At 32.8% G+C, this 17142-nt stretch overlaps 1 protein-coding gene across 4 annotated transcripts; it reads left to right on the plus strand.

The window, feature by feature from the left end:
- The first annotated feature begins 242 nt into the window (after positions 1 to 242).
- On the plus strand, positions 243 to 16507 carry LOC110033005 (rhodanese-like domain-containing protein 11, chloroplastic). 4 transcript variants are annotated; one of them, XM_020736825.1, is made up of 10 exons: positions 243 to 572; positions 683 to 784; positions 4237 to 4344; positions 4427 to 4523; positions 6276 to 6315; positions 6405 to 6479; positions 15270 to 15357; positions 15436 to 15503; positions 15755 to 15827; positions 16233 to 16507. In XM_020736825.1, the coding sequence occupies exons 1-10, from the start codon at positions 417 to 419 to the stop codon at positions 16314 to 16316; spliced, it is 891 nt and encodes a 296-aa protein (XP_020592484.1). In that variant the 5' UTR covers positions 243 to 416; the 3' UTR covers positions 16317 to 16507. The 4 variants fall into 4 exon arrangements, with proteins under 4 accessions (XP_020592484.1, XP_020592485.1, XP_020592486.1 ...); XM_020736826.1 differs by having other exon boundaries at positions 15720 to 15827; positions 16233 to 16319; XM_020736827.1 differs by having other exon boundaries at positions 15452 to 15503; positions 16233 to 16319.
- The last annotated feature ends 635 nt before the right edge of the window (positions 16508 to 17142 follow it).

Below are 17142 nucleotides of genomic sequence, written 5' to 3' on the forward strand. Positions count from 1 at the left end.
TATATACACATTTCTAATTGTTTTTTTTGCAGGATATTAGAAATTTTCTTAAATTTATCTCTTATTGTTCTGTCGGATTTCGACTATATGAAGTAAAAAAATCCGTCGCGTAACATCGTGAGAAAATATTATGACAGGACTACGGATGCATCCGAAGTCTAATAAAAGACGACACATGTAAAATAAATCGAACACAATGTATTATAATGGATACACTTTCACAGTGTATTATTATCATGGGTAAGCTTCACAATCCTGTCTTAATATTTTCTCGGCGCAAGGGGACCTTTCAGATCAGAACCATTCGGCGTCGAACTCGGCTAAATCAAAATTCAGAGCCACCGAAACCATACCGGATAAATTTTTCCGACTAAGAACTGCAGCATCCGTTCTAGAGCTAGCCTGCTTTCTAGGGCATGGAACTTGTCGGGCACCATCACACCGGCTGCTTGACCAATTTGTCTTCCAATCCTCTTCGAAGGAGCTTGGATTGCAGAAGAAGAGCAGCCCTAGCCTTACGACCGAATCCCTTCACGTCCCATTCAAGAAGGTGCTTTAGATCTTATTCTCAAGTGAGTTTCTAACCCTTCTCCCGCTATTTCTTTTCTGCTTGCCCTTTCCAATGACTTCTTTTTTCGGGAGTTCTCTTTATGTTTATGTTTACTTATCACTTTTTTTGCAGAATGCAGGGCCGATTGTAGTAATGGGAGCGGTGGTAGGCGAGGAGGAGGAAACAAAGCAGGCGAAAGAGATGGCGGCCGCACGGAAAAGATGGGAATCTCTGGTAATTATCACTGCATTTTGTAAGATTGGCTTTTTCTCGTGCTGATGAAGGGAGATATGTATTATATTTGGCGTGGAGGTGATAAGAGATGAATACAACTACAACATGTCCCACTTTGGATCCAGAAGATGGTTTAAACCGATAAGTCGGCAACCTAGGGCATGATAAAATCAACTGAACCTATTTTGTATTCTTAAAAGAAGAATTGTATGCAAGTAACAATAAAAACACCAGAAAATATAAATTAAATTCCACAATAAAAATTTAACATATACAACAAAACACACTAGAAAACTGGCTGAAACAAACCGAAATGACAATAAGAAAACATCCAATCCCAAAAATGATAAAAATCTAGAATGGAAAAGGCTGATCCTATAGGGCCGGTATTACAAGTAGCTGAATAAAACTTGTTATATAAACACATCAATGAACGAATTTGACTAATCAAACTTAGTAAATAATTACTATTTACTAAAGCATAAACAAAAAAGAAATGAAACATGCATTATGAATAATAATACGAACAAGTCACTATGTTGATAACTGAAAGTTTCAAAGAATATCAAATATTTATGATCATGAATATAAGTAACTTGAACACATGTATTTTTATTTAGATATTTATAGCTTACTATGTCAACTGCGTTTATGCATATAAGATTAATAATATTTTAACATTATCTGATAATATACAAGTGCAGCAGGGAGTGTGTATGTGTGTGTATACATATAATTACATTTATATAGTCGGTTTTCTACGACACACCGAAATAAGGAAATATCGACACCAATCCCACGAAAATAAATTGATTTATCTGAGGACTCGTTAGTTCGACTAGCTATAAGAAAGTTGTGTTTAATACCGATATAATAATATTATAATATCACATATATTTCATGCACCATGATCAAAACACAAGAATATATCTATAATATAGCCACCAATATTTATAAACAATTATGAAATTATGATAATGAGATTTAACACTTCAAATTATAATAAAATAATAAGTACTTGAAACATAAGATATAAGTAATTAATAGAAGTTTATGTAGCAAGAAGTCAATATTAATTACTTATGCAAATTTATTATAAACAATAAATAATTCTACTACAATTATATTAACAAAATTTAATGTTAAGCCTGAGAAACCTCTAATTATTTAGTAATTTAATATAAATAGCAAAATAATGCCCCTAACAATGAATGATACGTGTATCCCTTAATAAAAAACAATTACTAACCTCGACGCTAGATATTGAGTTTCAAATTTATCAAAAGTTTAATTAGCAACATCTGACAAGATTCTCAAAAGTCCTACACCAATGATTATCCAACTTATTATAAATACATTAATGAGAGTATAAAGTTACTCATTAACAAATTAATTGGAACATAACTAGTTTAGATGATGTTATGGTATAACCAAATTTGTTATTAAATTCTTTAATATCATCTGTGACAATAATATTGATTTAAGTTAACCTCGACATGGTTTAAAATGAGATTAGAAACTTGAGCATGAAATTTCAAATTCATAAATGCTTAAGACTTAAGTTCATACAATTAATAAGAAAGAATAGAAGTAGAAATACAGGAGGAGTGAGCTCTCCTTAGTTCTCGCTACGGTGGTAAGGAGAATGGGGCTACGAAGTTGCTAAGAGGAGAAAGATAGGAGTTTTGGTGGTTTTTATATGCCGCAATGCCCTCATTCTCTTCATAACTAGCTCTAATTGCTACTGGATCTCTAGGGTCCAAAGGAGGAGAAGGATAAGAGTTTCGGTGGTCTTTGTAGGGGAGTTCGACTATGAGATGCTGATGCCCTAACCTTCAGCTTTTTTAATAGAGCCGAGATGCAGTTTAACAACAAATGCGGGAGAAGAAAAAAGAAAGAAGTATGGTGGGAGGTTGCACGAGTCCTCAAAATGGAAGACGACTAGAAGAAAGGAAAGAAATTTACGTGATCTAGTCGAGCAAAATGGGAATGGAAGAAGAAAAGAAAAAATTCAAATCTAATGCCATAGAACTTTGCTTCTGCTGCAACGTTAATTTTATTTGATAATTAATCAAATGGCTACATTTGTATTGACAGTTACCAACCTCATAACTAGTTAACTGAATTTTAATATCAGGATAGGGAATTTAGGAACTGTCATATCAGATGGTTTACTCCTTAAAAACCATTAATGTTAGTGGTATTTTTATGTAATTTTAAGGATTTGAGTGTTATATAAATAAATATTAAGATTTAAATGTTAATATGTTAATACATATGATTTGTGTGGTATGTATGCAATTGTGAGTGGAATTTACATACATCCACACAATTCTTATTTATTTACGTATCCAACTCCTAAACTTTAATCTTTATATTCATAACACTCAAATATTTAACATCCCATAAAAAAATACCACAATACTAACTTCTTAAAAGTCAAATTCATCTTTTTATGCATAGGTTTATAATACCAAGGTGTTATAAATATAAATATCAAACTTTAGGTGTTAGATATGAAAATTCATAAGAATTGTATGGTGCATATGTAAATTTACCTTTTTTTTTACTGATTGTTTTCTCTATATCTTAGAAGTCAACTTATTATCATATAGAGCTATATGATGTACATATTATGCCGGGCTTTTTACATACCGCAGTTCCCAAACCTGACTATTTACATCTTGTGGCTCCCAAACTCCAACGTTGCTCGCTGCATTTTTGCTGCACCTGTCAGCGATTCTTTTGGCGATGGACTGAAGGCAATGGTGGGGACACCGCGTTGGAAGGCTTGAGAGCCCCATCGTTGATGGATCGAGATCAGATGTAGAAGGAATTGGGGCAGGATCTAAAATTGAAAGCGAATTAGATTGAGAATCAAATCAAATTGCTTAAAAGTTCGAAAGTTAGATGAAGATCGATGGCAGAGGAAGACTTTTACTATTAAGATGAAGTTAGGAATGCGATTGGGTACTTACAGGGGCAGCTTGGAAGAGAGATCATTGAAGAATGAGACTCAACGACTCACTACCATGGCCTTAAATCGAGGTGGATTGATTGCGGAATTAGGTCCATCAAGGTTGCCGAGAAAAAAAGGCGAATTGTGCTTGGTGTGCGGAATTAGGTCCATCAAGGTTGCCGAGAAAAAAGGGCGAATTGTGCTTGGTGCCAGTTTAATAGGACGAGAATGGTGTACAAGCCCTTGAGACGGGGAGTGGTGGTACCGGGGAAGATAAGGATGAGGTTGAGGATGGAAAGAAAAGTAGAGAACGCTGACAGGTGCAGCGAAGATGGATGGAGGGGATGCCGCGCGATGGATGGAGGGCGTAACGAAGACCTTAATGCGCAAAATAGGAGGTTGGGAGATCCGAGTTGTAAATAGTCAGGTTTGGGAGCTGCAGTATTTAAAAAGCCTTATTATGTTTTGTTATAAAGCTATATGTGCTGTGTAGGTTAGGGAACAAAAGGTCAAAGTTCTTACACCAAAAGAAGCTGGTTATGCAATACAACTTTCCTACAAAACTTTGCTTGATGTTCGTCCCTCGACTGAGTACAATAAGGTTCAAATCATCAATAGGCCTAGCTCTTGCTTATGCATTTTTGTACTCATATATAAATTTTAATATGTTCTTATTTTTGCAGGCAAGGGTAAAAGGTTCCACATGGATACCAATTTTTGATGTAGATACTACTATTGACATTGGCAGTTTGTCTAGAAAGATTACAAACTTTGTAATGGGTATTGAAAAAAATAAAATTTTCTCCTTTTGATTTATTTTGTTCGAGCAAGTGGTAGTTGAATAATATGCACTCATTTATTGTAGTAGCATCCAACTCTTGTAACTTTTTTACTTATATGTCATTATTAAGATGGAGTCGTCATTGTCATTGTCATCATCAATCATCATTAGCTTAATCACAAGTCACTACTCTTTGGTACTGGTTTTTTCAATTCTCATTTTACAATCATCTCTACTCAGTGTTACATGCATGTCAACATTACTCTACACAATTATTTTTTTCTCACAACTTCCATCCAAATTACCTTTGATTAACCCTTTTCATTATAATTCTTAGACATTAATGTTATCTGCTCACCGGATAGGATCATGAAATAGCATAAAAAATTGAATTCTATTATCTTTTATCCCTTGTTATTATTGAATACACGCATTGATCAGAGCTTCATGGATTTTGTTCTTCTCTTTTTCCATGTTTACATCTATTTTTCTACTAAATTTCTTTTATAGAAGAAAGTTTACAACTAAAGTGCATGTTTACAACTAAAGTGCATGTTTGCAGCAACAATAACAATGAATGTTGATATTTATTCTCTGATCAATGCTGCATATCTAAATTAGCTGTATGAATGATATGAACACTACCACGAACTGATATGGAGTCCTCATTGAACTGGGATGCCTTATCTTAAAACAAATTAACAGTAAACTTGTACATAACATATTACCGGACATGTGAGTCTCTCCTGTTGCATCAAGCCTCCTTTTTTGTTAGTGATTTGCCTAGAGCCTGGCGAATTTTTATTGTTTATCACTTTGGACTTGATAATTTGTCTTTTGGCAAGCTTTAGGACTTTGAAACTGTGAAATACAAGCAATGAGAAAAAGTGCGTTGCATAAATATGAACTGAAACTTAGTGATTAGAAGTCTAGAGGTTGTCTTCAACGTCATGTGATGCAGTGACAGATGCCTGCTCTCAGTGACCTATCTTGGAGTCATTATTAGTGCAGGTTTAGTCTATCATATTATGTTTTATATCATGGTTTTAGAATATAGTGACATAGCTAGTCATACTATTTATGTTACTTTCCCTTATTTGTTTTTTATAATCTATCAAGGTTAAAATGGTCATTTATCATTTTGTGTATCCTTTCTATTGTCTTAATGCTATTAGAATTACATCTTGCATGCTGTAGTTACACTTAAATACAATAATTCAAAGCTTGATTTGATTGCTGCAAAATAGCTGGTAAATAAAACAGAAAGAAATGGCTTCTTCTCTGGTCCTGTTTCTAAGCTATTATAGTAGATTCTTTCTTAGCCATGAGATCCCATCTCTGTCCAACCCGTCTCCTTTTCTCCAAGGTATTCATTGTTCTAAGATTCTCAATCACTTTCTTTTCATTTCTCCAGTAGGCATTCCTCTATGTTAGATTTTCTCCTTCTCTACCATCATGGATTCAAAAGTTTTATTATGAACATCAACTTCATTGCCTCCATCATTCTCATAGTCATGTCCACATTTTATGTTAAAATGCTTGAGATCTTTTGCCCAAGCATTTCACACGTTGTCATAGCTTTGCTTATTTGGTATACTTGACGTAGTTAAAAATACTAGAACTTCTTGATGAAAAACCAACCAAGGTGGTGATAGATGGTTTTGAGAAATTGTTTTCATCGCATACATTAATTTGAATTTTAGTAAATTTAGTTGCATGGAATAGATAAATCTCATGATAATTTTTTGTAGGAGGTTGGTGGAGTGGAAACCTTACTTTGACCTATGATAAGTATGCCATGTTCATATAATCAACCATTTCTATAAGTTCATGCAATTTACTTGGATTTGCAATAAGAGTAATTTTCTTTGCCACTGCAGGAGTTTCATATCAAAGGTTGAGGAAAAAATCCCAAAAGATTCTGATCTTATTGTTGTGTGCCAGAAAGGATTGAGGTTTTTTGTTTAAATTAGTACTCTTATCATTAAAAAATTTAATTGAAGTGCCTTTCATATTCTCCGACTATTTATTTTGCAGTATTCATTTGGTTAGATACTTGCATGCATCATTGTTATTAGACTAATAGTCCCAATCTGATGTATCAAATAATAGTGTGGAAAACTTTTTAAAGCAACATGATAGGTGGATTTGAAAGTTATTCGAATTGAAAGATAATTAAATAGAAAGTGATAATGGAAAATGAAAATGTAAGAACTAAATAAGAACAAAATTGTAAGAATTAAATCATTTTTTTGTGTTTCTATCTGTTCAATTTCAACCTTCACACTTCTTGTAACCAATGGAGTCTGACATTGTGAGCGAAATAGTTTTTAAATTAATTACATCACAATACAAATAATCTCTTAGAGGAGGGTCATAAATAACAAACTAACAAATTCACTAATAAATTTCCAATTTATTTATTTATGAAGCTGGCATCCAAATATTTCTATTTGTAATATTAACATAATTGTTAAAAAAAAAAAGTTTCCGCCTGCAAGAGTGATTGTTTTGTTAGGCACTTCATGTAAATACGTAGGGTTCAAAAGTTTATTTTGAAAATTTTTGAGTGCTACTTTGTAAATAAGCAAAATTCACATATCATGCACATTGACATCCAATGTCGATAAACATAAAAAAAAAAGAGAATAGGCCATGAAGTGGCAAAATAATGAAATATAATGAAGCAAGCATCTCCATCAATTTCTTTAGTGCAAAGCATTCTATATTGTAGAGTAACTATATTACAAAATCTCATGTAAGCAACACAATTAGTTATTTTATGCTAGAGAATTAAGATAACAAAACCGGAAGCAAGTAACTTAATTTATCTGGTATGGATAATCATGGAGAGGGGTACTGCCAACATTTACAGGATGACATTGTAAAGGGAGCATCAATTGGTTCTTTTGGAAGTAGTAATGCAAGGATTAGAGTTGAGTTTTCCCTGGGCATAATAGAAAAAAAAATTATAAAAACAACAAGACCAGTTCTTAAACATTTAAAATGCCTTGATAGGTAACAAATTCTTAGCATGGAATTTAGGATTAATAATCATGATAATAGAAGAAAAGGGTGGATGTAAATTAGCTCCTAGCATTCTAATCATCTGATAAGGCATGATGGCTTTGGCAGGCAGCTTTTGTGGGAAGGAATGATAAATATTACTATCAATGCGACTCTTCTACTTTTGGAGTCAACTTGTTACTGGTTGTGCTAAGACTCAAGCTTCCTTAAAAATGTCATTATAATAGAATTCACGGTTGTGTTTATGCAACTCAACATTCTCCAACAGGTTTTAATTATAAGATGGAAAAATAAGAAATTGAGAATAGTAATTTAAATTGATATCATATTGAAATTTATGCATGAAAGATTTTGACAGGATTTAAGCTCATATTTAGATTCGAACCTAAGGTTAGGATTAGGGTGACTTAAACTCAATTTTTTATAGGCCTCAATTCAGAGGCTAAACACTTGAGCTAGGTTCTAATGCATGCTTAGGTTTTGTTGTAGAAATTTATTTAGATGTAGTATTTTGCATTTGATTTGAGTCCAATTCAAATTTAAAAGGAGGTTCATAGAGCATAATTAATATTCTAATACAAACTGAAACTGAACTTCAGTGGTATGGATGTTGATGCTTGTTTAGAAACAAGGTGACAAATAGTTGATGATGGATCATCATGTATACCTTTTATTAGTTGTCATTATGTTTTTTTTAATGACCTTTGTTGTCTTTGTATTATTTGTCATTAGTCAGTTTTTCATGTAGGACTTGTATGAATGTGTGTCAAATTATTAAGATTATTATTCATTTTTACTTAAAGTTCGCATGTGATTGCCAAGCTTTAAAGTTAAGTGCTATATGATATGAGACCTTGGTTATAAAAAATGGATATTACATGATCTGCTCTCCATATCCTCAAATCTGGCTTGTCGCTATCTTCTCTTCCACTCTCTATCTTAAGGCGGAGTTGCCTCCTCTCATTTCTCTCCCACCTCATGTTGGATTGGTAGTAAAACCCAATGTAGTGAATGCTTTCTCGCAAAAATTAAGGAAAAAAAAATTAATGTAGTGGATGCAAATACACAAATTCAAAATATAAATAGATCTCCAAGCTAAATTCAATTCAAGGTTTGACACTCAAAAAGTTTCTTTTGAGGATAAGATTAAATGTAGGAACCAAATCAAGCTTTAAAAATGATATACTAAACAGTAAGAATAATAATAGTATGTTATAATAACACTTAAGTGTAAGTCGACCATGTATTGATCCAACAATCCAACCGTAAGTAATCAATGATGAAAAATTTTCGTAGACAAAAAAAAAAAAACTCTATAATTAGAGAATAATAACAAGAACAATGAGCTTATAATTAGCACAACAAATTTTGGATGGAGTTTAGCAACTGTCAATGATATGATAGTCAAAAGATGACAAGATTGTGCTGTTTGAGAGCACAAAAAAAGGTTCTCGTTAGAAAACAACAAAGGAAAATGAATTTACAACATAGGAAAGATTGGAAAGGCTATCAAGAGATTTAAGTCTATGACTAGAACGCTGACCTTCAAATCATTCACAGGTGTACTCTAAACACAAAGGGGCCATTTGAGATTACTTTTATTTTAAGTTCTTTATTTTTTGCTTTTATTTTATTTTGTTTATGTTTTGATTTGAAATAGAACATGTTTGCCATGTTTGATTAAGATATGATTGGTTTTGAAAACACTGAAAACACCTAAATGTTGTTTTGAGTGTTCTCAAAAACATCTTAATTTATTTCTATAAAGAAGAGATCAAAACATATAAAAACCGCACCAAACAAATACATTTTTAAAAACAAAGTGGAAAAAAAAACAGAATTGATCCCAAACAAGCTCTAAGGGTAGTAAATATCCACAAAATTAGAGATTTTTTTTTGTATTCAAATGTTCACCTCATAAATTCACATAACATGTTCCCTTTTATAGACTCTAAAAGACTTTCTTACTTTGCTATTATTTAATCTCGAAGAAGTGGCCAGCTAAGAGGGGATGGCAGTGGGAAAGACAAGCTCATAAAGTAGTTTTCCATTTTTTAAAAAAAAGGGAAAGAAAAGGGAAAATAGTTAATCCAAGGGTAGGTTCTGAGCCTTAAAAAAGGAGGTATTTATGATTGCATAGAATTGAAAAATTATGAGAAATGTAAATGCTATTCTTTTAATATTTTTAATTGAAAGGTAGACATGGCCAACCTAAAATAAGAAAAAACACATTGAAAGTCCAAAGATATGATAACCTGTTTACCAAATAACTTAGAAAGACCCCTAATACTTTAATGGCTCAAAAAATTTATATCCTCACTGCAATCATCTAATTAAAGTAAATACATAATAAACATAAAATATATAAGGATTTTATGATTGTGATGATGAAGTCTCAAGTGATGTTGACTACTATAAACTTTGAGATCTTTATTAACTCTCATCATCTTTGAAAAATTTGACATCAACAAAATTTGATCCTAAATTATATTTTGACAAACTTATTGAAGCCCCTCCAAGGGCGTCGATGAGATGTTAAAGGGTGGAAGATCTTTCTGACTGACCAAGTATCTATAATATTCGTGATTTTATGGAATAATAATGTATTCATCTAAACTCTAATGTGGCGTGTCTGATTTAGAGTAGTGGAATGAGACTTATGAAGGTAATAGAAAGTTCTAATGGATAATGAATTAGATGGAGTTATTGGGTATTTTTGGATATATTAAAGGGTTGATGTTGAAAAGGATAACAAAGAAGGGAGGGAAACATAGTGTTTGGAAGAGAATCAAAGCATCTGGTCTAGTTATGACTAATTATATCAAAATTCTTACATGAAGAATAATCATATCAACTCTCGCTACACACTTTTAAGACGCAAAAAATAAGTCATCCGAATCAAAATGTTGATGGGTATGTTTTCAACAATAGTATGTTAACTTAGGAAAAAAAATGTATTCCTGGAGGAACTTAACCCCTTGGCTTGTTTGGTGTTCAATTTAGACTGGAAATTTAGTAACGAAAGTCCTTGATGATTGAAGTACATGACATGCCTTTTGGATAAGATAATGTCCAACAGTGCAAGGCTGGAATCGCTGCTTGGAACTCTCTCTTGCAGTTAGAATATTTTTGACAGGCTTCGTTTAACTTTTCACTTAACTATGTAACATGTTAAGTACTTTTTGATGCCAACACATACATCACATGCAATCTCAAACATCTTTTTGAAGTTGGGTAACTTCATTATAGAAGTTTCGATCAACAATACCTTGATCCTCTCAGATGCTCAGTTCGCAGTAATTCTCCATTCTAAAGGCAGATGGTGATGGAGCTATAATGATACTGAATTTGCATGCAATCTCGTATAAAAGATGGCTAAACCCTGAAAATTCTAGATAGATTACTAGTGGAAGTTGCACACTTATTGAATGACTTTAATCTTTTGGATATATGCTAATGCTCCCTTACTAGATAGTACAGATAATGATAATTATATAGTTTTTCTAGGTGGTAGAAAATTACCAAATATTGTCAATGATTAGAGTAAGTTCTTATCAACACAAGCCATTTTGTATGAATGGGAATGAGCTTCAACAAAGAGGTCGATCTTGGTGAAGGCTGCCTTCAAGACAATGTTTTATGTAACGCTTGTTATTAATGATGAGCTTACATTATGTTCCCTCATATTTTAAAAAATGTGAAACCAAATATGATGATGTGCTTTTTGTCTATCTCAATTGTGGTAGAGGACATAACACATTGCATAATAGCAAGAGAAGACCATCTTATGCCCCCTCAACATAATTAACATCATCTCATGGCTTGTAAGTCAAGTCTCCTTAGGGTCAAATGATGGTATATCATTATCCTTTCCCTTGCCAGAGGTTTGGATGTGCATGTCTTTCGGGAGAAATAGCCTTCCCACATTTCAAAATATAAAGGATCTAGACTTGAGGCTAGAAGCTCAAGTGACCTTTTGCTTCCCCTTGAGATTATCAGCAACAACACTATAACCATGCTTAATCATAGTCAGGTAGGAAGCGTCTACCTTAAACTTTTAGAGATAGACTCTAACCTAATTAGGGAATTTTCTCACTATAAAAGTTCTTAGGTACCACTCTTAATCAACAACTCTCTGTAAGGCCTCATAAAGGGTATTCACTGGATGCATAAGGATTTTGCACTAAATATTAGGGTCATATCCAAACTAGATTATATGGAGGGCGTGGGTGAGGCTATGATGCTACTTAGTAGGGTAATGAGTTCTTGTAAGAATCAATCCTAATAGGTTAATAAAAGGTACCTAGATTTAAGGAATTCTTTTATCTTTTCTCATGATCTTATCGGGAACTGGCTAGATTGTTGGATTTGATGCTTTTGGTTGATTTATAAAGTTTTGCCATGTTTAACCAATTTTATCTATGCAAACTAACCATTTGATCCTTACATCAGAATCTTCTAGTCAAAATTTATTTTTATATTTGCCAACCAATGAATGAAGATTTTTGAGTCAAAGAGACCATTGAAAGTGGGTGGGTTTATCTTCATTTTTTGAGTAATATTATTATTTTGATCTTGCTTCTAATGTTAAGAGTAGGTGCCTCCTCCATTGAGAGGTCATTGAGTAAACATGTCACCTTGATAGGGTCCATAATTCGAGTAGTATAGACTGTAGTATCAGTGGTTTTATTAAAACTCATTGCATATAGATTCATATTGAGGGTGTGAGTGAGGCTATGATGCTACTTAGTGATCTCAACATTGATTCACATGAATTGGTGGTCTTGGAGGTATGTGAATATTCCTAAGCCAAATATTGTTTTTCATCTTTGGGGTAGTATTGAGCATGAACACTTAGGGGAGCCTTCAGATGAGGGACCTCATGGTTTGGCTCTTCTTGAGAGTAGGTTCAGAGTTGCCATCACATCCCTCAGGGTGAGCTAGTAGGTTTGTTTCTTGGTTTTAATCAACATGAGTTGAATGGCCAAACTAGCTCACCTCAATGATGTCTATTAAGCATCTCAGATAGCATATGACTATATATGGCCATAGTATCAATGAGTCGCTTATGAAGGCAAGTGAGCATGAAATGGGTGACACTCCTGATGTTAGTGAGATCAAATGAATATAATGAGATTAGTTTTATTTTTCTAAATAAGAATTATTGGGCAATTCTTAGGCTTTTATATGAAATTTGATTTAGTAAATATGGATAAATCAATCTAAGTTCTTGCCAAGGGAACTTATTACTAAATTTGTTAAAATAAATGAATGATGTGAATTTAAGCACCAAAAAAAAAATCTCCATGCTAAATTCAACAAGCACTTGGTTATGAATTATAAAATCAAGTTATCCATTCAATATTTGATACTCAAATTTGTCCGAGGGTGACCCTTTTATGTTATTTCCTGTTTTGAAGAGTTGTTATAACCTTTGAATTTTGAGCAAAAAAACTATTATTTCTTTTGTGATTTGGGTTAACTCTGGTATCATTTTGTATATCTTTTATGACTCTCTTTTGTCTTTTATTGTTTTAGTGCAAAATGCATTTTTCAAAAAAAAAAAAAATTATTGATTGTGCCTGACGTTTCCTATTATATGGTGATGCTCTCTGTTGGCCAGTTTCTAAGTTGAAAGATTTGAATTTTATTTTCTTCTATCCAATGAATGCGATCCTTCTAGGATAAGCCTTGAGGCATACTGCTACTTGGTTAAAAATATGATTTTTGGATTGACAAGCGTTGGAGTGGGATGATATGTTTTTATAGACAGTGTGCCTATCAATAATTGGATAAGTATTTTTGGAAACTCTTGAATTTTTTCATAGATGATATTAAACTCTCGTATATAAGAAAATTTGCAGTTATAGAATATTAGAATTTATTTTCTTAACTTTGCACAATGATCTCACATATAAATAATTTAAAGAAAGCAATCGAGACACCATAAATTTTTTATGTGGAAAATTAATAAAGGGAAAAGCTGGGCTTGACCTTGGTAAAATAATCTATTATATTGGTTGAGATTACCGTTGTCTGCTCTTCTTTTTAATTAGATATGAGAGTATAAAGTGATAACTTCAGACTAGCTTATTCTTCGATGTTTGTGGTGAAAGTAATGGGGATGAAGATGTTGGTTGAGTGGTTGATGATGATGTGATGGCGATAGTTGGGCGATGATAATAGGAATTAGACAATGATGGTTTGACAACGATGATGACATTTTGATGATGGTGGTCAAAACATGACGATGGAACACCAGTTGTTAGACCACAGTGGCCAGACAAATATGTTTGATGATTGGTCAGGTATATATGGTAAAGCAATAGTGTTTGCTAGTGAACAAAAAATAGTGGTTGACTAGGGTGGTCAGATGATGATAGTGAAATGATGGCGGTCGAATGAGTTGATTGGTTTACCGTGGTTGGATGATGGTGTTCGTTGGCACTCATCGATTTTGGACATTTGATAGAGCTGTAGAGTTATTCAAATCACTAAGCTCTCTCCAAACTCAAATTCTAGGACTCCATCTGAAAAAGGGGGAGGGTCCTATTAATAATTATTTAGTGTGAGATTTTTAATGAATCTTCCCAAAATTATGAAAAACTTCATTGGATAGTTCATATTGATTCCTTTGATTATAGACTGATGTTTCAGAATTTAAGTGTCTGAATGATCTTAGATTGAGTGGTATCAAACTCCTTGGATTCCTCTCACAAATGTGATTGATTTGATTCCAAATATGTAAGATTTGGGAACTGTTTGATTCTTTAATTAATGCCTTAAGGTTTTCAACTATATTTTATGTGCTTGATTTGGACTCATTTGGATTTAGATTGGACCACTTTTGTACATTTGGTTTGGCTGTAAATTTGTTAAAATTGTTGCTTTGATGATCTTTAGTTTTGACTCTAGAATTATCTCATCCAAAATGTACTGAGATTCATTTTTGATCTGGTGGATTTTTTGGTGATATCAATTCTTATTTTTTATTCTATTGTGCTTGTTAAAGATTTTAATTTATTTTCTTTACCAAAATGAGCGAACTATGAGGGGATTTATTTATAGCAGTCCAGTTTTGGCTTTTCCTTGGTCCCATCAACGGTCTTGGCTTGGCACAAGCACAACACAAAAAAGAAGAAGCCTGATTAGATGTGGCCCGTTCAATGATAAACTCGATTAAATACTTAAAAGAATGAAAATATTAACTTGTACTAAAAGAAAGAAATTGTCTTTTTTTTTTTTTGGTAAAGCATAGGAATTTTCTTATACGCATTTTGGAGACTTAAAAGTGTCTATAGACTACAGTAGAGTAATCTATTCATAGACACATTGGACAAGGAAAAATTTACTTGCATTTTCTTGGGTACCCTGTACTCTCTGGAGCTATATGCTATTGTTATTTGCTAAAAATTTTTTGGCAACAAAAAAAAAAAAAAAAATCAAGGTATCTTTTTAAATGTGGAGAGGTGTTCAAGAAATACCTTCATTCTATAGGTGTAATACAAGCTATCTTTGAAAAAGTTCATATTTTTGGTATGTTGCTAAAGATTTAACTGTTATGAATGTAAATATTAAAATTTAGGTGTTGCATATGTAAATATTTATGAATTGTGTGGTATGCATGTAAATGCCCCTATAATAAATGTGCTTTGGGCATGCACACTGTCTAATTAAACTTAATCTAAATGTGTCCTTAACTCTACATTTATTGACAGATCTCTTGCTGCCTGTGAGCAACTCTACAATGCAGGTTACCGGAATTTGTTCTGGGTACAGGGTGGTTTAGATGCTGCCGAGGAAGAGGTATTTTGCGACTATCAAAATACAGTATAACATATGGCAAAGTTTATCTGCTTCTGGTTTTATTCTCACTGGATGCAGGATTTTCAACGAGAAGGTCCTCAGCGCTTCAAGCTTGCTGGTATCGGTGGTGTTTCTGAATTTCTTGGGTAAGCAGCAGACATGGTAAAGCTTGTCAATTGTCACATTAATCAGGATTTCTATCTCTTTCTTCTAATTTAGTTACAATAATTACATTATAAAAGACATTTTTTTTGCTGTTTGGGAATGTCAAATATAAGCTTAAGAGCTTTTCGAGCTGCTTATGAGTTATGAAGTTGCGTAGAATTTTTATGCACGTAAAGGTAAATTTGTTGTTTGAACAGCTCTTCCATATCCAAGGTAATTTTTGTGAGTGCAGTTGGACCGACCAACAACGTTCTGTAGCTGCGAAGGAGGGGTGGGGCTACCGCCTTGTCTTCACTGGTCGCCTGGTGATTTCTTTCTTCCCAAGGCCCCGTTTGGGATCACTTTTATTTTTTTGTTTTGTTTTGTTTTGTTTTTTTCTTTTTGCTTATATTATGATTTGAATTTAATCATCTTGGGCTGTTGTAGTTGTTTTTAAAAATACTTACAATATTTATTAGGCGGTTTGAGTGTTTTTTTAAAAAGAAGTGATCTGTTTTTAAAAACTAAATAATAAAACATATAAAAGTTATATTAGCCAAACCTATTTTCAAAAATGAAAGTAAAAATAAAAACAAAAACAAAATATAAAAGTCATGATAAATTGGTTCTAACATAACCTTTTTTTTTTATCCTAACAAATGATGCATTTGGAATTCAAGTGATGAGTACGTGTATTGAACCATGACTATGGTCTGGTTTATTTTTTGCAGCTTGGGTTAATTCTGCTTGCAGATGCTCTATTTCTGGGTGCACAACGATTAGGCCCTGTGCTTGAAGAACTAAGATCTCATTAAGACATTCATGATGCCTTGCTTTGAAATGGGGATTTGTTATATTTTTTTGAATATCCTATACTGTCATTCTTCATCTGATTTTGTTGAAGCTCTCCTTTTGTTTGGTTTATTTATATCCTTATCCTGTTGTTTATGATCTGTACCTCTTTATTCTGCTCTGTTGTAAGTATCCGTTTTGCTTTGTGCTTCAATGTGCTACCTGGTTGGCAGGTATCCGTTTTGCTTCTCAAAATGTGTTTTAAAAAAAGCTTTCTTTCTTGTATTCTTCTACTTGGAAAAAGATGGGAAAAACAGAGCACTAATTATGTTCGAGTTAACTCCAGGTGAGGATGGACGGTGGGCGACATTTGGGATAACTTGTGATTCAAAATAAGATATATCATAAAGTATGATATATTATTGCTATGTAGTATTTTTTTTCAATCTTAAAAGTTTATTTTCTTAGCTGAAAATATCTGTAAATCAAATGTAGGAGGGAATTATTTTTATGAGACATTTTTTTTTAATATAAGACAAGTATAGAATGATCTAAAGAATTAAATTAGGAAACATTTATAGTTTTATAAATAAATACATATTTTTGGTTCTGTCATGAATTTGTGAGAACCTGATTTTCATTTGTGCTTTAATTTGTGGGTTCCGAAAATAAGATCTGTAGCATATGCAAGCTCCTTTGAAGTTGGTAAATTGGTCATCTTAAATTTTCAACCTGCTAATAATCTTCTGAAATTGTATCTTGCTGAGTCCCTTCGTAAGCATCTTTCCCTTATGGATACATGATGCATAAATTAAACCATTGTCTAATTCTTCTCAAAATGTTTTGTTT

The sequence above is a fragment of the Phalaenopsis equestris genome, unplaced genomic scaffold (assembly GCF_001263595.1).
Source record: "Phalaenopsis equestris unplaced genomic scaffold, ASM126359v1 Scaffold001079, whole genome shotgun sequence".
In the NCBI taxonomy this organism is placed as follows: Eukaryota; Viridiplantae; Streptophyta; class Magnoliopsida; order Asparagales; family Orchidaceae; genus Phalaenopsis; species Phalaenopsis equestris.